The following is a 15,436-nucleotide window of genomic DNA, read 5'->3' as shown; positions in this document are numbered from 1 at the left end:
TACACGATTAATTGATCTTCGGATTCCCACCAAAAGGATAATATTAGCCGATTTTAATATTAAGGTAGAATCTCTCTTAGTGCAACTTATTATACGGAATTTGGCTAATGGGAGACATGTATTATGACGATATCAAGAATTGACCCAATTTTCAATAGAGAAATATAACAAATACATTTTTTTACTCCTACACGCCTTTATTTAATCATGATTGTGTTTTAATTATTATTTATTCAATAATTATAGCCTATTGTAATTTCTACCACAATTCCCTTTCGAGACTTGTTATTGGCACTAAAAAAATCTCGTTTAGATCTTCAAACTTTCTATTTAGAAAGAAAAATACACTTATGAAGAGTGTAGAATGAGATTTTTAGAGTGCTAACAACAGTTTTCTTTCCTTTTATACTTTTTCTATTTCAGTTACAATATTCTATAACGACATCACACTTGAGTTTGTTTGGTTCGAAAAATCCTACTACAAATTTAGGGTTTGTTTGGAAGTGCTTTTAAAATGGCTGAATGTGATTTTGGTGAAAATGTTTTTGGAACCAATTCTTAGTAAAAATGCAAGTGAATCCTTGAAAAACACTTGAAGTACTTCCTGTAGCAAGCCAAAAATATTTTTTTCTAAAAGCACTTTCATTTATAAAAAATATTTCCCGATATTGTAATGAATTGAGAATTTTTTTTGTTTGGAATTGAGATTTTACGTGTAATTGCCATGCATTCTATGCTTCCACCATATCGTTGACACAGAGATAAGTGCTCAACCATTGACATGTAACCCATGGCCTTTATATAGTAGTCTGTTATGTAACTGCTGCATATACCTCTCAAGATCAACAACTGAAACCATAGAAACAAACACAAATATCTGTTAAAACCCATTGTTTCTAACTCAACCATGGCGAAAACTCATATAAATTGATAGTCTTCTGCCAAGAGTGAACGTACAAATACAAACTATTAGAGATACATTTACAAATAATACTCATGGGCATTTCAAACATGAAACCATTCATCCTCTGCTTGCTCCTCGTTAGCATGGTGGTGCTAAACTCCGAAGTCAAAGGTGAAAGGAACCGCATTGACCCCGGAGTCCTCGACCGATGCAGAAGACCAGGCGGGCCACATCCAGGTTGTTACCATGAAACCGAAGGTCCACGCAAACCCATAAACCCCTATAACCGAGGTTGCTCAATAATTCTTCGGTGTCGCCATGGTCAGGATTAGTGTCATAATCACAAGGGTTAATGACGATAAAGGAAGTGATTTAGATGGATGAAGATTGTGGGAAAACATTTGCATATTTTTGTAGCAACTCTCACGTACTTCGTTTCTTTTTTATAACGACAATAAGGGTCTTTCTTGGTGAGAAATCCTTTGGGGTGTATTATGTGTATTGTATAAAAAACCTTATTGAAAGGGGATTGTTATTAGCACTCCAAAAATCTCATTATACGCTCCAAACTTTCTATAATAGGAAAGAAAAATACACTAGTGAGGAGTGTAGAATGAAATTTTTGGAGTGTCAATAACACTTCCCTATTGAAAACTGAAAGAAAAAGTATTCTACTTCCTATAATGTAGTATAAGCACGGACATCTATGACTAAAGGATAAAATTCCGTATGGGTTTATCTTACGAATTTGTATTTAATGTGAACTTTCCAGCCATTGATTCGATTTTTGGCTAATAGGGTTTAGATTTGTGAATCACCTTCCAACGTGTACATATTAGATACCAAAATTTCTTAGTACAAACATAATCACGGAAGTTGTCGGGGTAATATAGCCGATTTTAATATTAAGGCACAATCTCTCTTACTGCGACTTATTATACGGAATTTGGCTAATAGGAGACACGTATTATGATGATATCAAGAATTGATCCAATTTTCAATAGAGAAACATGACGTTTAATATAGGTTTATCTTACGAATTCGTATTTAGAGTGACAATCTAGCTATCGATTCGATTTTTTGCTAACAGGGTTTTAAATTTTTTAAACAAACATAATCACGGATGTTGTCGGGATAATATTATCCGATTTTGATATTAGGGCAGAATCTTATAGTCTTGTTGCGACTTATTCTCCGGAATTTGTTTATGAAAGCTGGAGTTTGTAAAACTAGTTTGTGTACTTAAAGGCCCAGCAAGACAAGGAAAAAGGATTTAGCCCAAGTAGGGAAGGCATTCAACATAGCCTCCAAAAAGGAAAACAAGTTTCCACCCCTAGATTGTTTACCTTTTTTTTAATTTAATTATCTAAAGGTTAATGCTAATCAAAATGTATTAAGCGATGATCATGTGGTAATCATAATGTTACGTCATCTTTGAATGAATTCCAATGTGATAATCCAAATAACAGTCAAATGAACATTGGATTTGAAATGGCAAATAACATAATTGAAGTCCACTCAATGCAGCAGCAGAAACACACTTTCGGTGAGCATTCATGATGTGCTATCATGTTGGGAAGAAATATATATAAAGACCGAGCACGCAACACTGATAGCGTCTGTCTCAAATCAACAACGCATTTTGACATGTGTTTTTAGTTTTTCACGTTGTAATACAGATAATGCACGTTATGTGTTTTAATTTTTGCATATAGCGGTGCTTATTGAATTTGGAATATTAGTGTAGAATTGCATAATATTTAGGTCAAGTAGTACTCACCTTTTGATTTGGCCGAATCAAAAGATAACACGTGTTACTTGTTTTTAAAAGTCCCAAACAAAAAACAAAAAAAACATATTCATTATTGTTTAAAACAGTAAAACATGTGTTCAAATATTATTGGATTATGGGTATATAGAATAAGAGTATTATCCCACAAAACTATGATGAGACTCGGTTGCAACAGAGACAATGTGTTGTCAATACAATTCTATCTTGTGTCTAAAACACTAGTCATGCGAATAAGGCGATATTGTAGTTTTGTAAACACAAACGAAATATATCCGAGTTACAGCGCAGATTCTCCTTTACAATGGGGGTCTCGCTCGCTCAGAACATTGCATGACAAGCACTAGGACCATGCGCAAACGAGCGCAAACAAAAAGTGTAAAAAATGGAGAGAAATCTCCATAGCCAATATAAATATTGCAATAATACTAAGAAAGCCAAGGGAAAGTACAAGGAAAAAGAAGAACAACGGTCACAGTAGGAGCAGAAATATAGCCTTCGGATGGAAAAGAATCCAAATGTGGCTCACTTGGGTGAGTGACCATTTTTTGATCTAAAACTTGTACTACTAACTAAAAGGTCACTCTTTTGAGAAGAACTAAATGATACGCTCTATAAATCATCTAAATCTTAAGTAGATTAGATCACAAGAATGAAGGGGGAACCCAAAACAACTGTCCCAAGAAAAAAAATTTCAGCTTATTCACGGAAAAGAGACCGTCATGCTGCCATTGTATCCGTCGTCGCTCATGGTTTGGCACCGGGGAACTTGCAGGATCCATAACCTGAAACAGAGAAGGAGAATACGCATAAGAAGAAGCATAACACAATTGCACTTGAAAGGACTTGTTTGAACAATATGCCCTAAAATTTGCATACAACTAGGAATAATTAATAAACAGAGGTTTTTTTTTTCTTTTTTACAACGTAGGATGCATTTTCCGAGATGCGAGTGGCCGGTTGATTGGTACAATGCAATCAATTGACCACTCACATCCTCTATGCATACAAGTTCGAATTCCCTTCCTGTAATTTAAATCGGAGTAGCGTATCACTAGAAGAAAGAGAAAATTTGTACTTACTTGGATCCTTGATGGTTTGAGTAGCGAGCCCGCCAAAGTAACAACTCCCACCAGCCTTCCTAAACTGAGCCCAATACGCGCTAAACGCATAGCTCGCGTGCCAAGCCAACGAATCCGGTTTAAAGCACTTCCCTCCGGGTTGAATCGGGTTACAAGTTTTATTCCCCTGCGAGCAGGCGTACGATAGGGCCGACGCCACCGCGCTCTGATTGGCTCCCTTCGCCACCATGCACCAAATCGGCCCCTTATACGGCTCGTTATTCATCGCCACCGGCAACGGCCCGTACTCCGAATCGGGCGTCTTCCCGCTTAAGTCAATCGGGTACACATTCGACCCGTTTGGGTATAGAAAGCCGAAATTCCGCTCCGTGCTGGGACCCGGTTTGGTGTTCTCGTTGAATAGAGCAAAGACGAAGCTCGGGAGCACTGCACCAGGTCGGGCCGGCGTCCCCACCGGTGGTTTCGCGTTGAATTTTTTTACAACGTTTCGGTTGTAAGTGGCGGCGTTGCGGATGTTAGCGCCAATCTGGTCATAGTCGCCGCCGCTGGGCCAACCAGTTTCGGCTATCCAAATGCGGGTATCAGGGTACCCGAGTCTTTTCATCGCGAAAATCAAAGCGTCCACCATTTGGTCGAAGAGATTGTGGTAGGTTAAGCCGGAAGCCGGGTCGGTGACCGTAATGTTCTTGGATTCCAAGAGAGCGTAGCCCAAATCGATGTGGGTCGGGTCGGAGGACCAGGGGAAATACGGGTACACGTCGACGAAGAAGAAAGACTTGGTTTTGTTGATGAATTTCAACATGGGTTGGATGACCGAACCCGAAATATCGGACCGAAACGTGCCGTTCGAAGGCGGAAACGACGATTCAAGGATGTCCATAGCCAATGGGGTTCCGACTTTCACCTTTGTAATCCGGTGGGTCTTCAGAGCAGCTTTGATTTTCCGCATTGCGGGTACGAGATTGAACCAGATTTGCTTATCGGGTTGGCTGAGGATTTCGTTTCCGACGAGGAGGTACCGAATCAGGGTCTCCGGGTAGAAGGGTACGACGTTGACGTGGACCCATTGATCGGCGAGAGTTTGATTGGAGGAGATGTTGTTGATGAGCTCGTTGGGGACCATGATGGAGACCTGGAGATCAGTGTTGCGAAGGGCGGTGAGGATTTTGGGGTTGGCGTCGTAGAGCTTGACGCGCTTCGCATTGAGGGATTGGATGAGCTTCACCGACTGCGACGGAGATGGGAGGTTGTTGCCCAGCTGGCCGTAGTTCACACCCACCTTGGCGGCGAGCTCCGCACCTGAAAAAATCAAACGGGGTTAGAGAAAAACACCAATGAACAAAACCCATGTCACCATTTTTGAGATTTACAGGAAGAAACTTACTGGAAATGGAAGCTGAGAGGCAGAGGATGAGCACGGGAAGAAGACCCAGCTCCATTTTTGTAGGTTTTGAGCTGCTAGAGTAAAAAGAGAGAAACTTTCTGTATTTGTGAGTTTTGGAGCTCAAAGATTGGATATTTGAGGAAAAATCAGATATAAAATGAAGGAACTGGAGCACTGAGCTCCTGCTGCTGCTATTGGCCATTGTATTAAAGGGGAGTCAGATGTTGCAGGGTTTTCGAGGATTGGGAATATAACCTTATTGAAAAAAGAGAAAAGGAAAGAGGGAAAAGGCAAAGACAGAGTACGGAGACGGAATATCAGATCAGATGGTTGGAGTTACCAACGGAGGTGGATTGACTGCCTTTTCATTTTCATTCTCTCTTTATTCATTTTCGTGATGTATGATCACGATTAAATCAAAATTAATATTTTATATTAATTTTTTATAAAAATAAAAAGTAATAAAAATATAAAATATTAATATTATTTAACCGTGATCACGTAAACAAAAGAACATAAAAAGAGTATGAAAATATAAAGGTAGACAATCCGCCTCTATTACTATACTGGGCAAGAAAAGTTGAGATATTTAGAGCAAAGAGAAGGAAACAGTGGGGCCTGTCTGTCTTACTGTTTCAGGGTTTTAATACAAAGTTAATGAGGCTTTTGCTTGTCTGCTTGGTTTCCACGAAGGTGGAGGAAAGAGACTAATTAGATACCGACGAAAAGTACAATTAGTCGTTTAGTGTCGGCAGCTTCATAAACTTCCAGCAGAGAGGCCTTCATGTTGCACGTTGGTAAATTTCCAGCATCTGCCTATGAAGAAAAATTTAGGTAAGGCAAATTACAAGAAATGAGTTAATTAATCAAGATCGTGTGTGTTTGTGAGAGTGAGAGAGCGCCGGGCAAGAGGAGTGTCCCTGCCTACGAAAGTTGTTCCCCATCTATAAAAACATAGTGTTGTTATATTTCAGTCTTGTCCAGTTCTACATAGTCCTACCTAATGTTTGCGTATCGCTAGTAAAATTATTTTCTTATTCTTTATTTAGAGATAGAAAAATAGATAAATTTCCAATTACACCCCAAGTTTTTTTCCTTTTATATCTAAAAAATTCAAGATAGCTAGCCAATGGAAATAAGGTAACACAAGAAACTTAAACATTTTTTGACATACAATCTAATTATGTGAGTCTCCTATATGATATAAGACACATTTCTATTTAAGAATTTGCAAGTGTATAAATTTTGAGTGTTGAAATAGAATAATTGACATAAAGAATTAAGAAAAGAGAACCCAAGTCCATCAATGCGTTCCATTTTAATGTGTTTTAGACCAAAAAAAAACCTTTTTTTTCTTAAACAAACAATATTATCTATGCTAAAAGGAAGAAGATTGAATTTAGCCTCATAATGGGTTAATAATAATGTAATTCAAAATCGCATTTAACAAAAATCGAATCTAAAATTTTTCATTTACAAGTAAAGAAAAATATTCTTGAACCTTTTAACTCTTGTTATTTTTCTATTTATATTTTCCCTATGACCCAAAAGAATGCCCCTGGGTCCACGTTTAGGTCACCAATGTCCAATTACTATTTAATTTTTAGGGTTCCAATGGACTAGTAAACACACATAAAATAATGAAAGATATTGCTTTGGAAAAGACCGCTAGCTTTGGTGAGAAAAGTGGGACAAGGCGTTGGGAATGCGGAACATGTTATACCCGTACGGCGATATTGGGCATTGGATTTGTAACCTAATGTACTATAGTAGTCAAATATCTAATTTTATGTTATAAGTTTAGGTATTCAGATTTAGTAGCATTTTTTTTATGAAAAATTAATGAGAAGGGTTTGAAAATTTTGAATTTGAATAATAAGAACAAAATAAAAAGTAAAGTGAATAGTATCAGCTTTGACTTTTTAGTGTAAAAATGTGGTTTTTCGTTAAAGTGAACAATACCGTGAGCTTTTCGTTAAAACTCTCTTCTTTTTATTAAGTTGTAAGTGAAAGATTTTTACTTCTATAAATGTTGATTTATTACATGACTTAGCTTAAATTTCCAACACACTTAATATAAAGTTGTGATAAGAAAAAATATTTCCATACTAGAGGCATATTTTTAGGGCATATCATCGACCATTGTCCAACCTAACTGGTCTAGTAAGGTAACTTTAAGAACACCTAAATGCTGCCCCTAAACACTCCCAGTCCAAATTTATTTGATTAATAAGACAAAACAATCTGAGCTTGTTGGTCCTAAAATTTTTATAGCCTATGTAGCACTTAGATCGAAGCAATTAGAAGTTAACTACGTCCTTCGATGACTTGTTTGCTGACATAGGCGTGCCAATTCGGTACCGAGCTCAGTTTGGCGAATATCTCTGAGTGTGGTGGTGTGGTACTACACGTTATTGACTCCTGAATAGAGAAACTTCAGGCAATGAAGGAACACTCTCGGCTTTGGGTTCTATAATTTGAAGACAATGTTATGCCTATTATTGTGAATTCAATAATGATTTGGTTGCCTGTGCGCTGAACACTGATATAACTTGGGTAACACCTCACTTCACCGAGAAAGTTGATAAAGTGTCCTCATTTGACTCTTTCATCGACAGAGACTTGAAATAAATAATCAATCGAACTTAGGAGACTTCCTGTCTAACCAAACAACCAAAACTCCTAAGCCGAACTAATTCTACAACTCTAACATCGTCTGACCAGACATTTGCATTTGCTGGTTATTGCTGGAAAACCCATCTAACTAGACAGGCGCCATCCGTTGGATGCCAACCCAAACCTATCTAACCAGATTGAATTTGGGTTAGGGGTCAGTGAATAAAACGTCGATTTGTGCATTAAGTTCCAAACCTTCTCTATGTTGTCAATCCTGTTGTATTTACGGAATAAATTCCTTGATGTCCAATTTTGCCGAGTTGTAGAAGTCCACCATGCGACTGAGATTTTATCCCCTCATAATCTGGACACCATCATGTGCAAATCCCATCACCAGCTTGAAGTCTATCTTCTCGTTAAACACATCACAATCCAATCGATTATGTGGTCTCCAATATGGCATGAAGACTACTTTTTTATTGAACAACCCTTTCGGTTTTGTCCTCATCTTTAAGCTCATAATATATTTCTTTAAGAGAATTACTACAATAATTAAGACTGGTAGTAATATATGAAAGAAAAAAAAAAATTAAACTCAAGAATTATTAAACGGGCTAATAATACAAAATTAATGTATAATCGGACCTATAAGTTCTTTCAATATTGAGAACGGATATATTTCTCGACATTAGGCTAGTAGATTTTCTGACTCCAAGTTAACCGACCGGCCCGGTTCAACTCCAAGTCAATAATTTGACCCTAAGTCCAATTCGACCCAGCCCAATACTCCTCCAATTATATTGGCCCAGCCAACAGCACTCTTTCCAACCCAGTAGCTGGTCCCTGTTTCCCACCTCACTGTATACTCCCCGCCGTTACACTCTCCCTCCCTCGCTATATAACAATGACGGTGACTTTACGCCGCCTTCTCACCGGCCTCACCGCCACTATCAGAAACCCCAATGCTCACTCTCCTCCACTCCCACCTATCCCCTATCGCCACGTTCACGGCCACCCGTCTTTTCCGTCCTCCCTCGCGTCACTCTATCTCAACCACCGCCTCTTTTCCTCCTCACCCACCGAAAACTTTATCCCAACAAACCCGCTCCGCACCCGAACCCCGCTAGAAAAACAATTCGAGACATGGGTTCAGAAGCTCAAACCGGGGTTCGGGCCACCCGAAGTGAACGAAGCACTGAAAGCCCAATCGGACCCGGATCTCGCCCTCGACATTTTCCGGTGGACCTCCCAGCAGCGGAACTACAAGCACAACCACGCCACATACCTCACCATGATCAGAATCTTGCTCGACGGCAGACGCTACCGCCACGCCGAAACCCTGGTGGAAGAGGTAATCGCCGGCGCCTGTGAAATTAGCGTGCCCCTTTACAATTCCATGATTCGATTTTGCTGCGGGAGAAAGCTGCTTTTCAATCGTGCTTTTGATGTTTATAAGAAAATGTTGAATTCGGAGAATTGCAAACCGAATCTGGAAACTTATGCATTGCTGCTCAACTCTTTGCTTAGGAGGTTTAATAATATGCATGTTTGCTATGTCTACTTGCGCGCCGTGCGGTCTTTGTCGAAGCAGATGAAGGCTTGCGGTGTGGTTCCGGATACGTTTGTGTTGAATATGATCATAAAGGCGTATTCGAAGTGTTTGCAGGTTGATGATGCAATGCAGGTATTTCGCGAAATGGGGTTGTACGGATGTGAGCCGAACGCCTATACTTATGGTTACATTGCTAAGGGGCTATGTGAGAAGGGGAGGGTAGCTCAGGGTTTAGGGTTTTACAAGGAAATGAGAGGAAAAGGGTTGGTGCCCAGCAGTAGTACATTTATGATTGTGATTTGCAGTCTCGCTATGGGACACAAGTATGATGATGCAATTGAGGTCGTGCTTGATATGTTGAGGAATGCCATGTCTCCTGATTTGTTAACTTACAAGACGTTATTGGAAGGATTGTGCCGGGATGGGAAGGGCGTCGAGGCATTTGATCTACTAGAGGATTTGCGGAGGAAGGATAGTATGATGAATGAAAGGACTTACAAGACTTTGTTAAATGCTTTGCATTTTGTAAATGGGGAGTAGTTCAATTCTTGTGCTCTGAGTTCAGCTCAAGACGTATATGCCTTTTCCTTTGTTGGATTCATATATGAGATACGAAATCTCATATGGTGTTGCTGATTGGATGTAGTAATGCGACCGACCGTGCCACTATCGGCCTGAAGATATATAGCATGTATGTTCTAATGAGGATGAGTTGGGATCGCTCAGAACGTTAATTTATGCCTTTCAAGGATACATTGGAGTCGAAGTGTAATTTGGAGGATAGCAGAGTTTACATGTATGCTGGAGGTGCTGGTAAACATGTCAAATTTCAAGAAGTTGGAACTGAGTGAATTCTTTTTCGGAGGAAGTGATCTTGCAGTCGTCTGTTAGTATTTCCATCTTGCCATGCTTTCAGATTGATGCTACTGCGATTTGCGTGTTATATTGCATGACTTGAAGAATTTGTTGGTCATAAATTTATCCCGGAAGAGGATGCTTGTAAGTTTATTTCTGTTTTCCTGTATGACTGGATGAGTTAACAATGATGTAGTGTCAAAACATGTAAACCTTTATCAACTTATCACAATTTTTAATAATAAAATACGTAACACTCGTTTTACAAGTGTCTAACATATTCATATCTAACGATTTTTCATAAAATGAGGACGAAAGGGATATTTTGTACATGTCTTTACATTTTCCAAAAATTTCTACATATACAAGAAACGTGAAAAATATCGGTAAAGTAGTGTGGCGTAGTCGGCAGGTGCTGGTTCTTCCATTTACGTGTAAACGGGTTCGAGTCCCTGATTGCTCATATTTTTAATTATGATTTCTTTTCAACCATTCTGGCACTTTTTTATTTTGGCATTTCTGGCACATTTTAGCTACTCCATTTATTTATTTTTTATTTATTTTTCTTGTTTTAAATATATGTAGATAATTTCTTTCATTACAAAAGATAACTTTTGCTGATAAATTTATAATTAGGAATATCATAATAAATTAAAATTCTTAAAAGTTTGAAGATATAATTGTCAATTATTTATTTTTTGGTCACTATTTAAGGATTATTTAATTTTCATTCTATTTGAAATCCATTTAGTCTTCCATATATCAATAAGAAAATTATAGTGCAACTTTCCTCGCATCCCTAAAGTACCCCCCCTTCCCATTGATCACCATTAGGTTAATTTGGTTTAATTAATTTAAAATGCGAATCTTGAAATTTAAAACATGAACTTTGGATGAGCAAGAATGGTTCTAATTTCAATATTTGTACAATGATATGATAGGTACATAACCACCACACCATGCTTTTTGTATTAAAAAACAAATAGTTTCAAACCAAAAAACATAGGGGATGCAGATTGGTATATAGCCATCACACCATGCTTCATTTTTATTTATTTTCTTTTTCGTTATATCAATTTATAAACAATAAAAAATATAAAGAAAAAAAGAGAAACCAATATTTTAGACCATGCAAGGGCCTTCATTTAAGTCTCGCACAAGGCCTCCAAAATCTCAAGATTGGCCCTGTCTATACTATTGGTTGTATGGTGGAATCTCTTCTGAGGTTTGGGGACATTAAAAGACACGCAAGTTCAAATGAAGTTCTGTTGAAATGATTGGAGTTCCAAGAGTTGATGTACCTTTGTTATTGTTAATAGCATGTCAATGACAACCAAAGGGATTAATTTGATCTCCAAAGAAAATCAAATCTTAAGTGGAATGTCATCCAATTCAAATTTGAAGGTAGAAAAAAACTCTAACCGACATGTCAACAATTAAAGTTCCTGCCAATTTCATTGGAGATGCTTTAATTGGTTGATTAATCTTCAAAAATGGTGGTAGCCCCAATTCCAAAACGGCAAAACCCATGAAAGAAGAGGGGAGCTAACACCTTTTTCTCTTGAAAATAATAGTAAAAAGAAAATGGGTTGCAAAGCAAAGTGCAGATCGACTGCCACGTAAGCAAAAAGAATTATATCGACGTATTGATAACCAATAGAAATCCTGGATTTGAGACCCGTTTAAAACCCGAGACCCACCGAAAAAGCACTCGGACACACTCAGACTGCCCGAGAGAGATCGCAAAAAATTAGCACCGCTGCTGCTGCAATGAGGGCCGTCGCCATCCTCTTCTTCTTCCTGTCCCTCTCCAGCTCCGGTAGGTCTCAAATCTTTCACCGAATCATATAAATTTCCGATTTCGTTTGGACAAAAATTTCAATTTCCATTTGCTAACTTGTTTGCTTTTTTGGTTTCTGAATCTAGTTTTTGCGGACAAGGAGGTCAAAGAGTTACAGATTGGCGTCAAGGTAAATTACCCTTTTCGTTTTGTGTTTCATTTTTCTGTTTTCCAAGTCCAATTTGTAATCCGAAACGATGTTTATGTCGAAATTGTGGATGATTTGCTGGAGCTGATTGATTTGTAGTGATTTGTGTGTGGGGCTACTGCTTGGTTGAGTTTAAAGTTTCTTACTTTATGATTCATTGAATTATGATCTTTGCTTTACAAAGCGGTATTCTAAACTACTCCAATTTACGAAGATTTGCGCGGCCAAATGGCCTAACTCACATGTGCAAGTTATGATCTTTTTGAATAGTATATTTCGTTTAAGACCTTTAGGTTAATTTTTGCGCCCCGTTATTTTCGTTGATCAGCTTGCTTTTTGGATTTGGGCCATTTTCTTTAAAGGGTTGGTTGCTCCTATCATTATGCTATGAAGTGCTTTTGATTTGGCTGACTCTTGGGTTTGATTTTTTCAGAAATTGTTGTTATTTCTTTGTTGTTCCCTGCTCATGTATGGAACCTTGGATGAAGAGGGTTTGCTAGAATTGGTTGGAGGCTTGGAGCTCATCCTTCATTCACCTTTATTGATTATTGATACTTGGAACTTGCTTTTATTTTGCAGTATAAGCCGGAAACTTGTGAACTTAAGGCTCGTAAAGGTGATACAGTCAGGGTACACTATCGGGTAAGTAGAATCTATGGAACAGTTGACAGTGATATGTAAGATGGATGTCATGATAGTGTGATGGTATATGCGTATAAATACTTTCTTATACAGATTAGCATTTTGTTAATAAATGTGATTACAAACATAGCATACGTTTTGTTTTTCTTAACAAAGTTCAAGCTTTGCATTCATATTCTTTTAGATCGCCACATTATTACTTGAGCTGAAAATGAGAGTAATATCTGGTTTTAATGACATTGGAAGCGTTGTTTTAGCAACCTGACCAAGCAATTGTTATTTAATCATTTCTTGGATCTTTTCTTATGTAAATTATGCTGCTTATATATTCATTACTCCTGGTCTTGTACGTCTTTTTATATGTCCTGGTGATAAGAGAGCTCATACTTCAGCTGAAGTGAAACTAATAGCATCTGGTGGAGACTGATGTTAATGTACGTTGTGGTATTGGTTTCGTATTTTTTGCTAGTCTATTCTATCAGTCAGATCCCCCCTATCCGGCCCCTATGTGGTGAGCTTATTAGGCCCAAAAAGCTCCTTCAATAAGATGTAGGAATTTGAGAGAAACTAATAACCAGTTTCAGCTCATCAGAAGCTTCTTCATAATTGCTTGCAATCTTTTTCGTTCAATATCTAAACTCTACCTGCATTCATGTAGTTGTCTTACTGTAAGTTTGATTTTTGAGCCAATGTCTCATCCTATAGTGAAGACTGAAAAGACTAATAGTTTTTTGTCTCTGACCTTTGCAGGGGAAACTCACTGATGGAACTGTATTTGATTCTAGTTTTGAAAGAGGCGATCCAATCTCTTTTGAGCTTGGCACTGGTCAAGTTATAAAAGGTTTGGGGTTTGCTATTTAATTCGTGTCCATATTCTAATGTAGTTTTCTTACTCTTGTAAAAATACCTTTTGCTGGAATGCATAGCAGGTTATAGGCAAACCCATAGCTTGACAGTTGTTCGTATAGGAAGCATTTGATCATTCTACATATCTAAGTCTATGCATAAGTAACCAATTTCAGATACTTTACATTCACTAGTTGTTTCTACTGGCTATAAGAGTTTAATGGTTTTTTTTCAGCTTGTCAATATTCTAACCTGCTTCGTCTAATAATGATGGGTTTATTATGACTATTTTCTAAATTTCACTGAGTGTACTTTTGTATTATACTTGTTCAACTCGTGGTCTTAATAGCTTGGATTCCTTTCAATTTTTAACCAATGCTGGATTTGTAAAGAATGCTTACTAGATTGTCCTCATTGCATTTTGTTTCCATCCACGTTGACAATCTTAAGTGTGTCGTCCAAAGATCTATGTTGCCATGCACTTTTGGAAAAGATCAAGTGTGATGGGTATGCTGCATGTAATGGCATGGTAGCCTTTTACTAGAACCATGCATATAGTTCTTCACTCTTAATACTTTGGTTAAGATCTTATATATTGTTACTGAAAACTTAGTAGTATATTACCTTCGCAATTGAATGTCAACATAATGAAGGATTTCTTCTTTGCAGGATGGGACCAAGGATTGTTGGGAACGTGCGTAGGTGAGAAGCGTAAGTTGAAGATACCTGCAAAACTAGGTTATGGGGAGCAAGGTTCTCCACCAACCATCCCAGGTAATAAATTATTCCATTCCTCGCGTGTCCAGACCTCGTTTAACGTGAAACGTACTAATTTATTAGAATATCAAATGAGTGAGGTTGTTATTTGAACGTTGTAGGTGGTGCAACACTGATATTCGAGACCGAGCTGGTGGAAATTCTGGGAAAAAATTCAGAAGAGCTGTAGTTGGGGAATGATTCCGTTCTTAGTTTTCTTCAAGAAGTTTCTTGTATCCACAACCCAGTGGAGCCAAAACCTTATTTTCCTTTGTATCTTTACTAGACTACACTACATTCTAGTGTACTTTTTTAACTTTGTAATCAGCGTCGATTGTCTGTGGCTTCACATTGACCAAAAAATAGTGGCTTCACTTGTCATGTCATGATACGGTTAAAATTGTTAATGTTCGTGCAAGCTTCGGCGAGTTTTTTTTCTTTCATATCTCACTGCCATATTACTGGGGAGACGGTTTTTGCATACCATTTATAGCTTCTCACGCGTTCCTTTTTGTTTTTTTTGTTTTTTTTTTTTAAACAAACGATATCATTTACACTAAAGGAGAGAAAATGTGTTAACAATAATGTGATTCAAATTCGTTTTTGACTAACCTAAGACCTCTCACTTACAAGTGAAGAGGAGTCGTAGGTATTCCTGCAAAATCAGATAAGCATATCATAAATAAGTTAAATCCATAAATTCTAAATGATTTTTTTATTTGCTGTTGAATTGAATAAATTAAATGAAAACAAATTGAACTCAAGCTTATATTCTTGCAAAATCAGATAAGCACATCGTAAATAAATTTGATTGCCAAACAAAGCATATTCTTTGTTTATTTGTTATTACTTGAACTGAAAATCTTGTAATACTGTTCATGAACTTTGGAAATGAGAGTCGTACCCGGTTTTAATGTAAGCGTTGCCCAAGAAACCCGACAAATCAATGGTTATTTCATCGTTTCTTAAATATATTCCTACATATTACGAGGCTTCTTTAAAATTAAAAACTGGAGATTTCG

The 15,436-nt window shown here is 37.7% G+C and overlaps 3 protein-coding genes across 3 annotated transcripts; 2 read left to right on the top strand and 1 right to left on the bottom strand.

Moving 5' to 3' along the window:
* Positions 1–3,070: 3,070 nt before the first annotated feature.
* On the bottom strand, positions 3,071–5,512 carry LOC103940676 (probable glucan endo-1,3-beta-glucosidase A6). Its single transcript, XM_018645857.2, has 3 exons — positions 5,160–5,512; positions 3,776–5,074; positions 3,071–3,478 (listed from the first exon to the last, which is right to left on the bottom strand). Exons 1-3 carry the CDS (start codon positions 5,359–5,361, stop codon positions 3,441–3,443), a joined length of 1,539 nt encoding a protein of 512 aa, XP_018501373.2. The 5' UTR covers positions 5,362–5,512; the 3' UTR covers positions 3,071–3,440.
* A 3,079-nt stretch (positions 5,513–8,591) lies between these two features.
* LOC103940678 (pentatricopeptide repeat-containing protein At3g25210, mitochondrial) lies at positions 8,592–10,460 on the top strand. Its single transcript, XM_009350837.3, has one exon. The coding sequence runs from the start codon at positions 8,680–8,682 to the stop codon at positions 9,865–9,867; it is 1,188 nt and encodes a 395-aa protein (XP_009349112.2). The 5' UTR covers positions 8,592–8,679; the 3' UTR covers positions 9,868–10,460.
* Positions 10,461–11,844: 1,384 nt separating this feature from the next.
* On the top strand, positions 11,845–14,857 carry LOC103940679 (peptidyl-prolyl cis-trans isomerase FKBP15-2). The gene is made up of 6 exons (XM_009350838.3): positions 11,845–12,001; positions 12,109–12,152; positions 12,750–12,812; positions 13,563–13,653; positions 14,328–14,432; positions 14,537–14,857. The coding sequence occupies exons 1-6, from the start codon at positions 11,953–11,955 to the stop codon at positions 14,602–14,604; spliced, it is 420 nt and encodes a 139-aa protein (XP_009349113.3). The 5' UTR covers positions 11,845–11,952; the 3' UTR covers positions 14,605–14,857.
* The last annotated feature ends 579 nt before the right edge of the window (positions 14,858–15,436 follow it).

This window comes from the organism of the source record quoted next, unplaced genomic scaffold (genome assembly GCF_019419815.1).
Source record: "Pyrus x bretschneideri cultivar Hongxiangsu unplaced genomic scaffold, Pyrus_bretschneideri_v1 Contig10, whole genome shotgun sequence".
Classification (NCBI taxonomy): Eukaryota; Viridiplantae; Streptophyta; class Magnoliopsida; order Rosales; family Rosaceae; genus Pyrus; species Pyrus x bretschneideri.
The sequence above is the reverse complement of the archived record's forward strand: the minus strand, read 5'-3'. Positions and strand labels throughout refer to the sequence as shown.